The sequence below is a fragment of the Sarcophilus harrisii genome, chromosome 2, assembly GCF_902635505.1.
Source record: "Sarcophilus harrisii chromosome 2, mSarHar1.11, whole genome shotgun sequence".
In the NCBI taxonomy this organism is placed as follows: Eukaryota; Metazoa; Chordata; class Mammalia; order Dasyuromorphia; family Dasyuridae; genus Sarcophilus; species Sarcophilus harrisii.
The window spans coordinates 494,132,769-494,147,304 of NC_045427.1; the positions used below are offsets into that span (position 1 = coordinate 494,132,769).

Consider the following 14,536-nt stretch of genomic DNA (forward strand, 5'->3'; position numbering starts at 1 on the left):
TCACTTAACTTTTGCCTTAGTTTCCTGATTTGTAAAAATGGAAATAACATGAGTACCTGTCTCCCAGGATGTTATAAGAATGAGATATTTGTAAAATACTTTGTAAATTTTAAAACTATATAATGTTATTATTATACTTTGCAAAAAATAATAGCAGGCCAGCAACTGTTTAATTTTTGTCATTGCACAGTGCCTGAGATATAAGTACATGATGATTGATTGATTGATTGATTGGGAGATATGGAAAGATAGATTATGGTCAGAAAAGAGAATTTCAGAGCAATTGATGGGGAGGGGATGGTAAAGTCTTAAAGTGTGACCATCTTGATGAGTAACTGAAATAGATGGGAGGAGTTGAGAAATTCAAGGATTCTGAGAATGTAGTGTTAGAAAGGCTCATCAACGTGGATATTGAAAGAATGGAGAGAAAGACTCTGAACTTTGTGCTAAGATCATGGTGTCTAGGATGTAACAAAAATCTAGAAAAGGTGACAAGTTGTATGGAATAAAATAAAATTCAGAGGAGGAGAAGTAGTTGAGCAATGGTTGTGGCATTTAGCTCTACTCTTATTTCTCAAGTGTGCTTCTTTAGAATCAGATTGGTTTGCCTTAATGAATCCTATGTCTGGCTCCTATCATTCAAATGCCCAATCCTAGCGGTTCAGGCATGCATTGTAGCTTTGTGAGGTTCTGCTGCCCTCTTAAGGCTTTCTAGAGTTATGGCCAGAGAAGGTAAGAGGCCCAAATATGGGTCTTGATGTCGGGGAGGGAGGAGGTGGAAAGACAACCGGAAACCCGCACTAGAGGAACGAGATGCGGTGAGGGAAGGAAGTAGTTGAAAAGGATAACGTTGGTTGAGGTGATTGAGGTAGTTGAAATGAGAGACTAAATGGAAAAGTGAAGGAAGGAGAAAAGGGCAAAGTGAAGAGATGAGGGGGAGAAGAAAGGAGGAAGGAGATGACAAGTTAAAGGATTGTATGAGGAAGAAAAGACAGGCTAAGGAGAACTGGAGAAGAAAAAGCAAACAGTTTTGAAAAAAATTACAAATTTTTAGAAATCATATGGAAGATTGCAATAAATCACCAAGAAGAGAAATGCAAAATCAAAACAACTCTTGAGCTCTGACCTCATAGCCAGTCAATTGGAAGACAGAAATTGGGGATTGTCAATGTTGGAAGGGCCGAGGAGAGACAGGTAAAATGACATATTGTTGGTGGAATTGTAAATTGACCCATCATTCCAGAAAGCAATTTGAAGTTATACTAAAGAAATTTCTCAAATATATACACCCTTTGACCCAGAAATTCATATTAGGTGTATAACCCTAAAGGGTTAAAGACAAAGAAAGGTTTCTTAAACACCAGAATATAACAGTTAACAGAATTTTAGAGATGGAAAGTACCTCAAGGACCATATTGTCTAACGTGCCAGAGAGGAAAATCTCTTGTCATAACATACTAGAAAAATAGGTCTTTCAGCTTCTTTCTGAAGATCTCCAGTGATGGGGAGGCAGAGGCAGTGCATTCCATGTATGAACAATTCTAATTGTTAGGAAGTTTTTCTTGACATGAAGACAGTTATGCCCCTTTGCAGCTCCTATTCATTGCTCCTGGTTCTGGCTACCCCAAATTCATGGTCATGATTATTTGTTCAATAAAAACAGCTAAGTGCTTTTGTGGCTAATCATAGCCTGGTGCCAGCTTTAGAGTCAGGAAGACAAGATTAAATCCAGCCTCAGACATTCAACATCTGTGTGACAAGTCACATACCTTCTATTTGCCTCAGTTTCCTTATCGTATAATGTTGATAATACTATCTCATGGCATTTTGAGGATAAAAGGATGTAATACATATAAAGCCCTTTGCAAATCTTACAATGTCAGTTACAAATTTATAAATTATAAATATAATATTATTCTTAGTAGTCAAATATTTTCAGTCACCTGAAATTCCTTTATCCTTTCAACTGGATATAACTTTCTCTTCCTCATTGGCACTGCTTTCTGCTATGATAATATGCCTGTTCTCAACTTGATAAAGCTACTGACTCCTATAATTCCAGTTAGTTTGTAGGTATCAGTTAAATTTTGAAAGCTCTATCCCCTAAAATTTCTCTTGAACCCCCATTTCTTGACTTTTATAAAGTTGAGTTGGACTAACTAATCTCTTAAGACTTCTCCCAGCTCTGAAATGTGATGACTTTTCATATGCTGAAAGTGTTCTGAGAAACAGATCCAGCCTGTTGCATACCTACTTATGAATCCTGATAATATAGTGGGGGAGATAATAGTTTACTCATTGACCATCAAATATTTCTATTTTTAAAAAGAGGTGGAGAACAGTTGAAGCATAAAATTGTATTTTGGTAGCAGGAGGCTCAGTAGCAGACCCCATTTTAGCCACTAGATTCTGCTTCTTGTTCTCTGCATTTCTTCAATCTGGGATGGGGGGAGAGGAGGGAGTGGAAAGGAGAGAGAAATGCTATACAGGATATTGTACATCTCTGGCATTTTCTCCTCTAACATAACCACAGATAACCTTTTTGAGAGAGGGAAGATGTGAGGAAAAAATATCTTTGTAAAGCCAAAAAAGATATCCATCAATCTGGGCATGGCTAATTAAATTGTGGTTCAGAAATGTAAAGGAATGTTATTGTATTGTGAGAAACAATGAAAATGATAGAAGCATGAGAAGACTGATATGAACCAAACGAGAACAAAGTAAACAATGTCAGGAAAATTACGTTCAACAACTACAACATTGCAATGAATTGAAAATATCAAACTGAGCACTAATTATAATGACAGAGTTTGGCTCCAAAGAAGAACTCTGAGAATGCATTTCCCTTTAAAAATTTTTTTTAAATTTTTTTGCAAAAACAAGGAATTATGGTTATGGAACAGTGCTTATACTATCCGATTTGGCCAGTATGCTAATTAGTTTTGCTGTGCTACTTTTCTTTTCTTTTTTTAATTATTAAAAGAGATGGGTCACCAGAAATACTACTACTAAGTCTGTATCCCAAAGAGAAAGAATAAGGACCTCTATGTACAAAAACATTTATAGCAGCTTTTTTTTTTTTTTTTTTTTTTTTTGGTGATGTTTAAAGAATTGGAAACTGAGGGAATGCCCTTCAGCTGGAGAATAACTAAATCTGTATATGAATGTGATGGAATATTTTTGTGCTATAAGAAATGAGGAAGATCTGGAAAAACTTATATGAACTAATACAAAGTAAAGTGAGCAGAATCAGATCATATACAATAATAACCCATATTGTGACAATGATCAACTGTGAAAGATATAACTACTCTGATCTATCTACAGAGAGAGAACTGATAAACAGAACAAATTGAAGGACATTTTTTCACCTTATTTTTCTTGCCTTTTTTTCCTTTGTAACTTGGCAAATATGGAAATATATTTTGCTTGACTTGCATCACATGTATAATGTGTATAACATTATTTACTTTCAGAAGGGTTGTAGTAGCAGTAGAGGAAGAGAGAGAATTTGGAATTCAGAATAAAAAAATTTATAATAAAATAATAAAAAAATATATTTAAAACAATCCAGAGATAGGTCCCTGAGGGGAAGGGGGAAGAAAAATGATTATAATAGGAAATAAAGCTGCTATAAAAACAAAAGATGAATAAACATGAAAAATTTAAAAATATAAGAACCAAATATAGCCCTGAAGAAGAGTTGAAAAAAAGCATAGTTCTCCATTTTTTGCATAGGTAAGATCTGTAGATATGGAATATTGCATATTGTTAGATTTGGTTGATGTGTCTATTTTGTTGATTGCTTTTTTTTCCTCCTTTAATATATTTTTTTAAACAAAGAATGGTTTTTAGGTAGAGTAAGGAGGAAAGAAAGATATGTCCCAGCATGAAGCTGGGCCTTCAGGTAAGAAAAACCTCTTTACCACTGCAAGTTAGCATTGCAGCTTTTGTCTTGTAGGGTTACCTCTATCACAAAGAAGTTAAGTGATTTCCTGGTAACATAGCCACTATGTTAGAGGTAGGGCTTGAGCTCAGGCCTTCCTGACTTTGAGCTTACTCTGTGAATAAAAATGAAGAGAAAATTAATCAAAGAGAAAAAAAAGGATAGAATAAAAGAGGAGCAAAATGGTGAGAGGAGGTGTATGGCAAAATGGGGGTAAACAGAGACAGTAAGTGAAGTCAGAAGACTGGCTGGAAAGAGAGGGGAAAGGATAGAGAATAAAAAAGGTGAGGATGACAAGAACAGATGGTTCTGGTGAAGGAAACAAAGGGGGTAGGGGAGAAAGAGTAAGGGATGAGAAGAGTTGGGGTAGAGTATGAGAAGAGAAGATAGGAGTGAGGAGGAAAAATGAAAGTGAGGAAATCAGGTGGGATGAGATGAGACAATGGGAATGAAGAAAGAGGGGATGAGGAAAGAGGGTGAAGGTGAACACGAAAGATGAAGAGAAAAAGAATGGGAGTAAGAACACCCTCATCCCTTCTTGGCTGTACTACTACAGTAATCTCTAAATTGGTCTCCCCAATTCTAGTTTCTCTTCTCTTGCCCCTTTCTATAAAAATACAGATCCGCCCAAATCACTCTCCAAATCAGAAATCTTATGATCCCTTCCCCATCACCTATAAACAAAATACAAAATCTTCCATAATCTAGATCTGCCTAGAATACAAACATCCTTTCTCCCACCTCTTTGTCTTTGCACAGTAAATTTCCCATTTCTGAAAGTCTTTCTTTCTCCTAACCTCTTGTAAAATCCCTATTTTCCTTCAAAGCACAGCTCAATTGCCAGTTCCTACATAAGGCTTTTCCTGATTACTCTAATTGTTGGTGCTCCTCTTTCTCTTGAAATTTTTAATGTATTTTATTTTTACGTGTCTATGTACATATTGTGAGTACCTATTAGAATGTAAGCTCCTGAGGGTAGTACTTACCCGCAGTGTGCTATATCCATAGCAGATACTTATTTACAAATATGTGTTAAAATGAGAAAAGGGAGGGGTTAGAGGTGAATGGAGAAAAGGTGGAGATGAGGAAAAGAATGGTGGGGGAGCAAGGATTCAGGAAGGATTTGTGAGACAATCTTGAGATGTGAGAAGATGGGATCAAAGGAACTGAGGAATATGAAGGTCAAGGAACTTTGAAGACAGGAGAAGAGAAAAAGCAGAGGTTAAGGAAAATGGATTCGATAGAGAAACAAGGTAAGGAAAAAAGAGGGATTAGGAGAGGGGATGAACATGAAAGAGGAAGGGAGTATTAGGAAAAAGGGTGGGAGTGACAGGAAATTCTAAGGAGTGGAGTAAGGAGTAGGGTATGAACAGAGAGGATCCAGTTGAGACTGAGTAGATTAGAGTTGCACTTGGAGAGGGGTCTTTGAACTCAGGCTGGGTAAGGGCTTTCTGAAGCTCCAGCCAACTCTCCGCAGACCTATGCTGCTTGTGGTCATGGCTGTTTGTGAGGTTTGTGGCCTGGACAGGTGGGTGGGGCCATGGCTTATCTCTCTGGGACAGTCTTAACCTCAGATGGTGACAGAGCGGGAGCCAACCGGGGGTTTTGCAAACCGTCCCGATTGCAGCAGGGTAGGATGGCTTGGCCAGGAGTGACAGGGCTAGGGGACCAATATGAGGGTGGAGCTATGACTGTGGATAATAGGGGGATTTAGAATACAAAGCCTTCACAGAGGAGAGGATGAGAAAGAGATGACACTTTCTTGGAAAATAAAGGGGTTCATATTAAATGTCTAAGGTCTAATATTGTATGACATTGTTCTATGGGTCAATTTCGTCCCATTTCTGCCTACACGTGGTGGAAAGAGGAGTGGAGTGAATCTTTGGGACTGTGCAGAAATGCACAAGATAATTTTTTCATTTTCGTCTCTGCAGAACTATCTTTCTCATAGACAGAGATCTATGGATCAGCATTCTAGGGCCTTGACATTGGCCCTGGAGCCAGAACTGAAAACTGCATCTGGTTTTCTTATCCCTTAGTATTTCTAAATGATGTAGTCCCTTTCATGCCCATGATCAATGCAGTTTCTCTCTTTAAAAAATTTTTTTTAATTAAAATTTTTTTATTATTATGGTTTTTTTTATTGACAAAACATATGCATGGGTAATTTTTCAACATTGACCCTTGTTGAATTTTCCAACATTCAACACTTCTGTTCCAACTTTTCTTCTTCCCTTCACCTCCTCTCCTAGACAGCAGGCAGTCCTATACATGTTAAACATGTTAAAGTATATGTTAAATACAATATTTGTATACATATTTATACAATTCTTGTTGCACAAGAAAAATCGGATTTAGAAAGGTAAAAAATAACCTGGGAAGAAAAACAAAAATGCAAGCAAACAACAACAGAAAGAGTAATGAAGTTTTTCTCGAGTAAGGTTAATTATATGATCACAAAATGTCAGCTCTGGAAGATGATTTAATCTAATCCCTGCCCTCATTAATTTTACAGATTTATTAGAAAATTTACTAGAAAGGTGAAATAATTTATTGGGGATGAGAAAGTCAGCGGGATAAGTGTCGTTCAATCATTTAGATGTGTCCAATTCTTTGTGACTCCTTTTGGGATTTTCTTGGGAAAAGTAATTCCAGAGTAATTTGCCATTTCTTTCTTTAGTGGATTAAAACAAATAAAGTTAAATAACTTGTCCAGGATTATACACCTAGTGTCTGAAGTTGGATTTGAATTCAGATCTTTCTGACTCTAGGCTTGGTGCTTTATCCACTGAACCATCTAACTGCCTCCTAATTGAAATCTGCTGATGCTCAGCTTTCTTTTCACTACACTCTGAATGAAATTCTTCCTTGACTGTCTCTAAAGTCCCGCTTTGACTGAGTTCCAGTAAGATTAAGCCTTCTCTCCCCTTCCCCAGGGCTCTTCTCAGGATTGCTAATGCTAGCAGAACCCAATCAAAGGATCACAGGATAATATATTTAGAATTAGAAAGGATATTAAAGACCAATGAGTCCAACAGATGAGGAAACTGAGGCAAACTGGATAAGTGACTTGCTCAGGATCACACCATTAGTAACTGTGAGGCTGGACATGGACGCAGGCATAGATATATCCAGTAGTGTTAGAATATTTAAGGTTAATATTATTAAGTGGTATATGGGACCTTAAGTAGAGAGAAGCAATGACAAATCAAATGTCTATGAAAAGGGATATGAAAGATAAGATGAGGTGAGGATCTAAGCAAGAAGACAACTATATGCAAATTCACACCTATTTTTTTTTTCCAGTGGGCTGTTCCTTCCATCCAGTTCCTTGCTTGTGGGGGATGGGACTAAGAGGTGTGAGGGGGCCCCTCTGCCTTCACCCCTCTCCCAGCCCCCATAACCCCAACCGGGATCTTGCGACATTGGGATTGGGCTCCGCGATGTGGTAATCATGAGGGGGACCGGCAAGTGAGAATGGGGAGTAACTTTCACAAGATAATGACCTTGGCAAGCTCACCTTGGGGCAGTTTCCTCCCTTTTGTTGCCCCCTCTTCCCCATAGACTTCCTCTTCCTCTCCTTGCAGTTGGCATGTTTTTACTTCTTATGTGCTCAGGACTCCAATTCCAATGGGAAATATATCTTTGTTTTGTTTCAAAGTCATGGGTGGTCATTTGCATGTTGTTTTGATCTTTGGTTTACAAGGTATTCATTTAATATGGGTTGTCTCTCCCATTAGAATGTGTGCTCCATGAGAGTAGGAACTGTCTTTTCTATTTGTATTCTCAATACTTGGCAAAGTGCTTTGCAAATAATAAATAATAAATGCTTCATTCATTCAATGTACAAATTTTTTCCCCTCCCATTGTCTCTCAATCTTTGGTACATCATATTGGATTGCAAAGCTCAGGAAAAAATGTGCTGCTTGTTCCAATTTTCACTGCTCTACCTTTTGCTTCCTCTTCAGTTCTCTCTCTCTCTTATAGCAGCAGTTCATATGGAGATGACACAGGATGAGAATTTGGGGGAAGTGAGGGTGGAGAGTAGGATAAAAGCTGGTTGTCAGGAACAGACTCTTAAAGACAGAATTCTTTCTTTTTTCCTTGGTCAAACAAGTTCTTCCTTCTTGGTCAAATAAGTTCTATCTCAAGTTCTTCAGGGATCTGAGAAGAATCACTCTATGTTAAAAGGGAGTTTGAGACAAAGGAATAGAAGTCCCGTAGCAGATGGAGTTCTTTCTTTCCCAAGGCTGAGGAAAGCCCAAGATTGGGAATAGGTACTACCAGGCAAAGCTAGGATGATAAAGAGAGAGTGACTTCATTCTAAAAGGAGGAAAAAACATACAGGGACTTTCTTGTTCAATTTAAAAAACATTTAGAAAGCATTTACTTTGTGCAAGTCACTGTGCTGGGCTTGGGAATACAAAGACAAGAACAAAGCAATCTCTTAACTTCAAAGAACCTATATTCTACTGAGGGAAGTGGAGATGGGAAAAGGGATATAACTTTGTACATAAATATAGTACAAAGTAAGCAGGGAAGGAGGAGAGCATTGATAATTTGGATTGGGATGGAGTTGTACAGGGTAGATCAAAGAAGGTGACATTTGATCTGAGCCTTAAAGAGAAGACAAAAGATTCACATAGGTTTAAAAAAAAAAAGTGTACTTCAAGCATGGGGAATTGCTTGTAGCCCAGTTTAGCTGAAAAGCAGTTTGTGAAAGGTAGTAGTATAAGTTGGAAAGGTATATGGAAGACAGATCATTCAAGGTCTTACATATAAAACTAATGAGTTTGTGTTTTAATACAAATAATGAGTTACTGAAGGGTTATTAACAGGAGTTTGCAATGGTTAGAATTGTAAGGCTTGGAAAGATTATTTGTGCACATTAAAGTACAAAGCACTGTGTTATGCACTGTATAAATATCTTATTTCATAAATTGGAGAGATAAAGAAACTGGAAACTGGAAGCAGGGAAACCAGTCAGGAGAATCTTAATAGTCTAGGTCAGAGATGATGAGAACCTCATCTAGGGTGGTAGCTACATGATTAGAAGATGTAGAGAAAGAATAAAAAAGACATGGTGATTGAATATGAAGAGGGCGTAGTGAGAGAGAAGAGTCAAGGATGATTCTGAGATTTTCAACTGGCATGACTAGGAAGATGGTCTCACCCCCGTCTCTTCATACAAAGATATGAAAACCGGAGACTACACATTCATTGTCCAAGGAAAGAGTGGAACTTCTCAATACTTGTTTTATCATTAAGATATCACTATCCCAATGATTTTATTTTAAATTAGATCAATGATTTCATTGGTAGAGGAAATTCTCAAAGAGGAAACTTAGTGCTAATACAGATCAGTATCTACTCTGAAATTTGTTGTTTGTTATAGAATTGCCTAGATTACCAAAATATTAAATAGTAAATGATTTGCCCCGAGTCATACAATCAGTATGTCAGAGGTGAGACCAGCTCTCTATCCACTAAGCTACCTTGCCTATTTCCATAAGTTTAAATGAATTTACCTAATCTTCAGTTAAAATTAGATCAAATAAACGATAAATGAAAAAAATCAGATCAAGTAAAACAATAAGAGTTTGATGTTGATGGTGATGATTATTACACAGATGACCACAATGGTGGTGATGTTGAAGAGGATTTCCATCATCTCTAATAATTTTGCCTAGCGCTAAAGGGATTTGGGAGGGCCACAGTTCAAGGTCATGGGAAAAGTGGAAGTTTATTCCTAATCTATGCAGGTCTCACTTTACTAACAGTTTTGACAATAAAGTAAGGGGCAGTAGGATTGAGCTGGGAGGAGAAAAGAGGGGAACTGGTTGCTCCCCGTCCCAAACCGCACTTGCTCCGGAGATTGAGTCACTCACCACGCTCTGTACCAACCCCCCTTATGCAATCTGTCCCTTAGGGCTGTAAAGAAGGCATCGATGTCCCAGAGGGCTCCCGCTAGGGAGGCACAAAGACCTTCTGCCAAACCCAAAAGGCTCCCATCAATTCTAAAACCAATTCTTTAACACAGCAAGGAAGTAATTCCCAGATAGCTGAGCTGGAAACCTCCTAAAACTAACCAGATTGAGGTTCAGGTGAGATCTAAAGAGACCCAAAGATATGAAAGAAGTGGAGACCTAGAAGAAGTGGGTCTGGAGACACTATAATACATGGAAGAGGTGGGACAATACCTGCCTTCAAAAAAATTTTTTTTTTGTTCTGGGACAAATTTATATAGAAAAAACAATCTGCCACTCCCATTTCTGTCAGTGAATTTTTTTTTTTATGTCTATTATCACTTTTCTAAGCTCTCTTTTAGGAGCTGGGAACAGAGCAGAGATCTCTGCTGCTCTGCCATTCCTTTGCTGTTTTTCGTCTTGTCCTTGAATTGTTAGCATGGTCAATTACCAAATATCTATTAAATATCCAGTGTGTGGCTAGTTTTAGGCTAGATCCTCTTCCATGTATACCTGTCATAGATGCTGGGGATCACTGATGATAAGTAGATGGAAAAAACTCAAGGAAAAAGATCTTGGATTTAATTTGGATTTTGCAACTAACAAATTGGGTAAACTGTCTCATCTCTTTGAATGTGAGTTTCGTCATCTGTATGGGTATAATACCTTACCTGCCTAATAGCAGGGGGTTAGATTGTAGGATCACTTAGGAGTCCTATCCATCTGTAAGATCTCTGATTATTTGATTCTCATACTGGTGTTACCATTAACTAAATGTGAGACTTTGGGTACATTCATTTAATTTCTTTGGACTGCAGTCTCTTCTCTAAAATTAAGGTGTCTAGATGGTCTCTAAAGTTTCTTAATATTCTACCACGTTTAATACAGTTGGGTCTGGTATTAAGCATGCATTCACTAGAAGACTCTGTGCTAATTACTTGGTCTGCCCAAAATAACTTTAAACTTTATAAATCTTAAAGTGCTGTTTAATTTGTCATAATCATGACTTCTGATTCTAACTTAAACTCACATGACATAATACCCACACAAAGGTAGTCCCCAGGTCTCTTACTCTTTTTGCCAATTATGGTACCATATATAGTATGCTAAGGCATCCTGATGTATGATACCAGCACATCACAGTGTGGATTTTATTTAGTCGTAGAAATGCTTCACCCTCCTTCCCTGCAACCCTCACCTCCCAATGCTCTCAACAGATTAGCCCAAGGATTGGGAGCAAGACACCTAAATTCTCTTAGCCTGTTTTCTCATCTGTAAAGTGGAGTTATATCTACACTACCTAAGTCACAAAGTTGTTGGTTGGAAAGTACTTTATAAACTTTACCCTGATACAGAAATGTCAGCTATTATTACTGTCATTCCCCTCCCAAACAGTATCACAGAAAGGGAGGCAGCCACCTAGGGTGCAATACAGGGGGAGGAAAAGGGAAAGACGCTTCTTCTAAATATCACTTTTAATAAATCCCTTTGTTTAATGACAGGAAATATTTAGGTCTATGGCACATAAGTATTTATTTTTGCGGTAAGTTGTCATTTATGTTATAGGGAAGGCTAAAAACCTCCGAGGACAAGGGATGCAGTATTTCAGTGTATTAGGGGAAGTGCAATCTTCAAACCCTGCCCAGGGTGCTGCCCAAATGCCTTGGGACCGGCGCGGCAGCTAGTCCTGTCTTGTCTGTCTTTCTGAGGGCATCCGCCGTACCCTCTATGTGGGAAGAAAGCCCAGGCTGAGTTGAGGGCTTCCTCCTAGGAATACAGAGGGTTGAGAAGTCGAGAGAATCGCTCCTCTGCCCACCAGCCTTGGGGTTCAGCCACAGCCCACTCCCTTGATGAGGCTGGCAGCTTCGGGGATCTGGCGGAAGAGGTTTCTCAGGGTGTCGAGCTCCTGGGTGAGCTGGTCTACGCGGCTGCGGAGCCTCTCGTTCTCGGCCATGTACTCCAGCACCTTTTGCTGCGTCTCCTGGATGCGCCTTTTGGCTTTGTCCCGGCTTTTGCGGACCGCGATGTTGTTGCGCTCCCGCCTCAGCCGGTACTCCAGGCTGTCCTTGTTCACCGCTTTCTTGCCCTTATGGGGAGGCCCCGCCGGAGAGGGAGTCTTGAGAAGAGGACTGCAGGGAGGGGCGGCTGCGGCGGCCAGGGGGCCCTGTGGTGGGAGGGGGAGAGGAATCCAGAGATCAGGCACAGGTACAGAACTGGGGCTTTGGGGGAGCGGGAGGAACGGGGAGAAAGAGAAGGAGCGACAGAAGGGACTGTCCGATGTAGGATAGTGGGGGTGGGAGCAATAAGGACAATGGATTGAAGGGGGAGAAAGTATCCGGTGGATCCCTCCCCCTGTCGCCTTCAATATACATCTTGGTCTAGGAGACCCCCCTTCGTATCAAATCATCCATCCCCCTGCCTCCAGGCAAGCCTGCAGCCCCAACGAGGGTCCTAAAGGTTTCCGAGGAAGGAGCCCCCAGCAGCTCTTCTCAGCCCCTCATTTCACTTTCTCACTCGGCTCGGGACTTTTCCCTCAATAGCTATCCTGAAGCTCCCGCTTGGAGATTTATGAGCATTTCCTCTTCTCCAGCCAGCCAGACGGGAGGCAAAGGCAGGCAGCTGAGGCTGAAGGGGGCTCAACAGGACAGACTGGAATGCACAGAGCCCTTTAGAGCGGTGTTTGGCCGAGTGGGCTCGGGGAACCGTCAGAATTCAAAGAACTCCAACAGATGGGTTCGAGGTCCCTCAGAATATGCAGAGCTCTAGAAGACTGCTACAGCGGAATCTCAGACTATCCTGAGGGTGGGAGAAAGGTTCAGAATGCTCAGGATCTGGGGGTAATTCGGAATCTGCAGAACCGTGGAAGCAGGATGCTTTAAGGGCGGGTTATGGGACATCGGAATCCTCAGAAGTGTAGAGAAGACTGGGCTGAGGGTGGGGCGTGGGCGATAATCCCTAACACCTTAAAAAGAAATGGCATCTGAGACAGAAGGGTCCAGTGACCCTTAGAGACTTAGAGACACCGGTGTTGGCCGGCTCAGCCTCTGATCCCTGAATACAGGGGTCCCAGGGAGCCGAGAACGAGAGTCTTACCTTGAGGACCCGAAGGGGCTGGTTGGGTGTTCCCAGAGCTGGGGGCAGATGCATCGCAGTCTGCCCACAGTGTGCCACCTGGTATTGCAGTGGGTTGTAGCTGCCTCGACTGGAGCTTCTCCCGCACTCGGGCCCCCGAGGCTCTTCTTTCACGGACACTGCTCGGGGATCATATCCCTCCGCGGGGCTGTAGGAGTTGGGCCCTAAGCCCTTCCGGTCAGGGCCAAAGGCATGGGCAGGATAGACGAAGGTCCTGGGGTCCGGCGGGAGGTAGTGAGGGAAGGCAGGAGTTCCAGGACCCTTGAGGCCCCGAGGCTCAGCTTGTGGTTTGACAGCAAAAAGATCAGAGAGGAGCTGTTCCTCACCGGACTCAATGTAGGCTGACAGGTCGATGGAGGCCTCGTGGTCACACATGTCTCCCAGCTCCCCGGGCCCAGCGCGGCTGCCTGGAAACTCGAGCGATTGGCCGCCTCGTTGCTCACAGTCGTAGTAGATCCCGTGGGACATGACCTAGACCGCCCCCTCTACTCCCCGCCCTCTGGCCACACACCCTGGCCGGGGGATCCCCTCCTCTGGGTGTCTGGCCTCCCTCCCTCCTCTTGCTCCTTCTCTGTCACCTCCTTTCCCTCAGGATCTTCCCCTCTCCTGGCTCCTGCCTTCTCTCCTCTTCTCCCCTACTCCTTTGTGGCTGCTCTCCTCCCTCCTTTGTGCTGCTTCCTTTTCCTTTCTGCTGCGGTCAGTGGCTCTCCTCTTCCCTTTCCCCTCCTGCTCTCCCTGGTGCAATGTTGGGGGGGGGGGCGGGGGGATAAGGGAAGGCTAGCAGAGGGGGACAAGGTGAGTCCTGGAGTAGGAGAACAGGTAGTTGGTCTCCACCAAATGAGCCCCTTGGCCTGTTGAGCAGTTAAAATTGTCACTCTTTCTGATACTCTTCTACTCCATCTGGGTAAGGGAAGACATCAGGCTCCTGGCATGGATGAGGGTTGGTGCTCCTCCACGCAGACCCTTTCCCCTTAGCCCGGGGGACCCCGAGTCCCGCTCGCAGGTTACCTTGTCTCTCCCTGTAGCTCCCAAATTGCTTTGAGCAGAATAAGGTTTCAGCTCCCAGGAGAGCATTGAGAACCCTTCTGTGGCAGACCCCTAGACTAGCCTGAGCTCCACCCTTGACATAGCTCTGCCCCTTCAGTCTGGGCTCCACCTATCTCCGGGATAGCTCCTGCCCCTCCCTTGGAAATCCCACCCCTCTAGACACCCTTCTGGAGGCAGGGCAAGATAGGTAGAACAGGGCTGGGCCATGGAGGGAAGTGATGGACTAGAAAAGAGATGGCTGACCCATTTCACAGAGTGCCTGAGGCTGCTGACCCAATAGTGAACACCCCCTTTCATGTGCTGTAGTGGGACAGATGAAACTAGGGGAAAAGGCTCAGGATTTGTAGACAGAGGTTATTCTTCATGACCCCATTTGGCTTTTTTTTTTTTGGTGGGGGGGCAAAATATTGGAGTGTTTTGCCAGAGTGTTTTGTCATTTCCTTCT

The 14,536-nt window shown here is 41.9% G+C and overlaps 1 protein-coding gene across 1 annotated transcript; it reads right to left on the reverse strand.

The window, feature by feature from the left end:
* Nucleotides 1–11,426: 11,426 nt before the first annotated feature.
* Nucleotides 11,427–13,681, reverse strand: CEBPE (CCAAT enhancer binding protein epsilon). The gene is made up of 2 exons (XM_003755869.4): nt 13,006–13,681; nt 11,427–12,076 (listed from the first exon to the last, which is right to left on the reverse strand). The coding sequence occupies exons 1-2, from the start codon at nt 13,510–13,512 to the stop codon at nt 11,741–11,743; spliced, it is 843 nt and encodes a 280-aa protein (XP_003755917.1). The 5' UTR covers nt 13,513–13,681; the 3' UTR covers nt 11,427–11,740.
* Between the last annotated feature and the right edge of the window lie 855 nt (nt 13,682–14,536).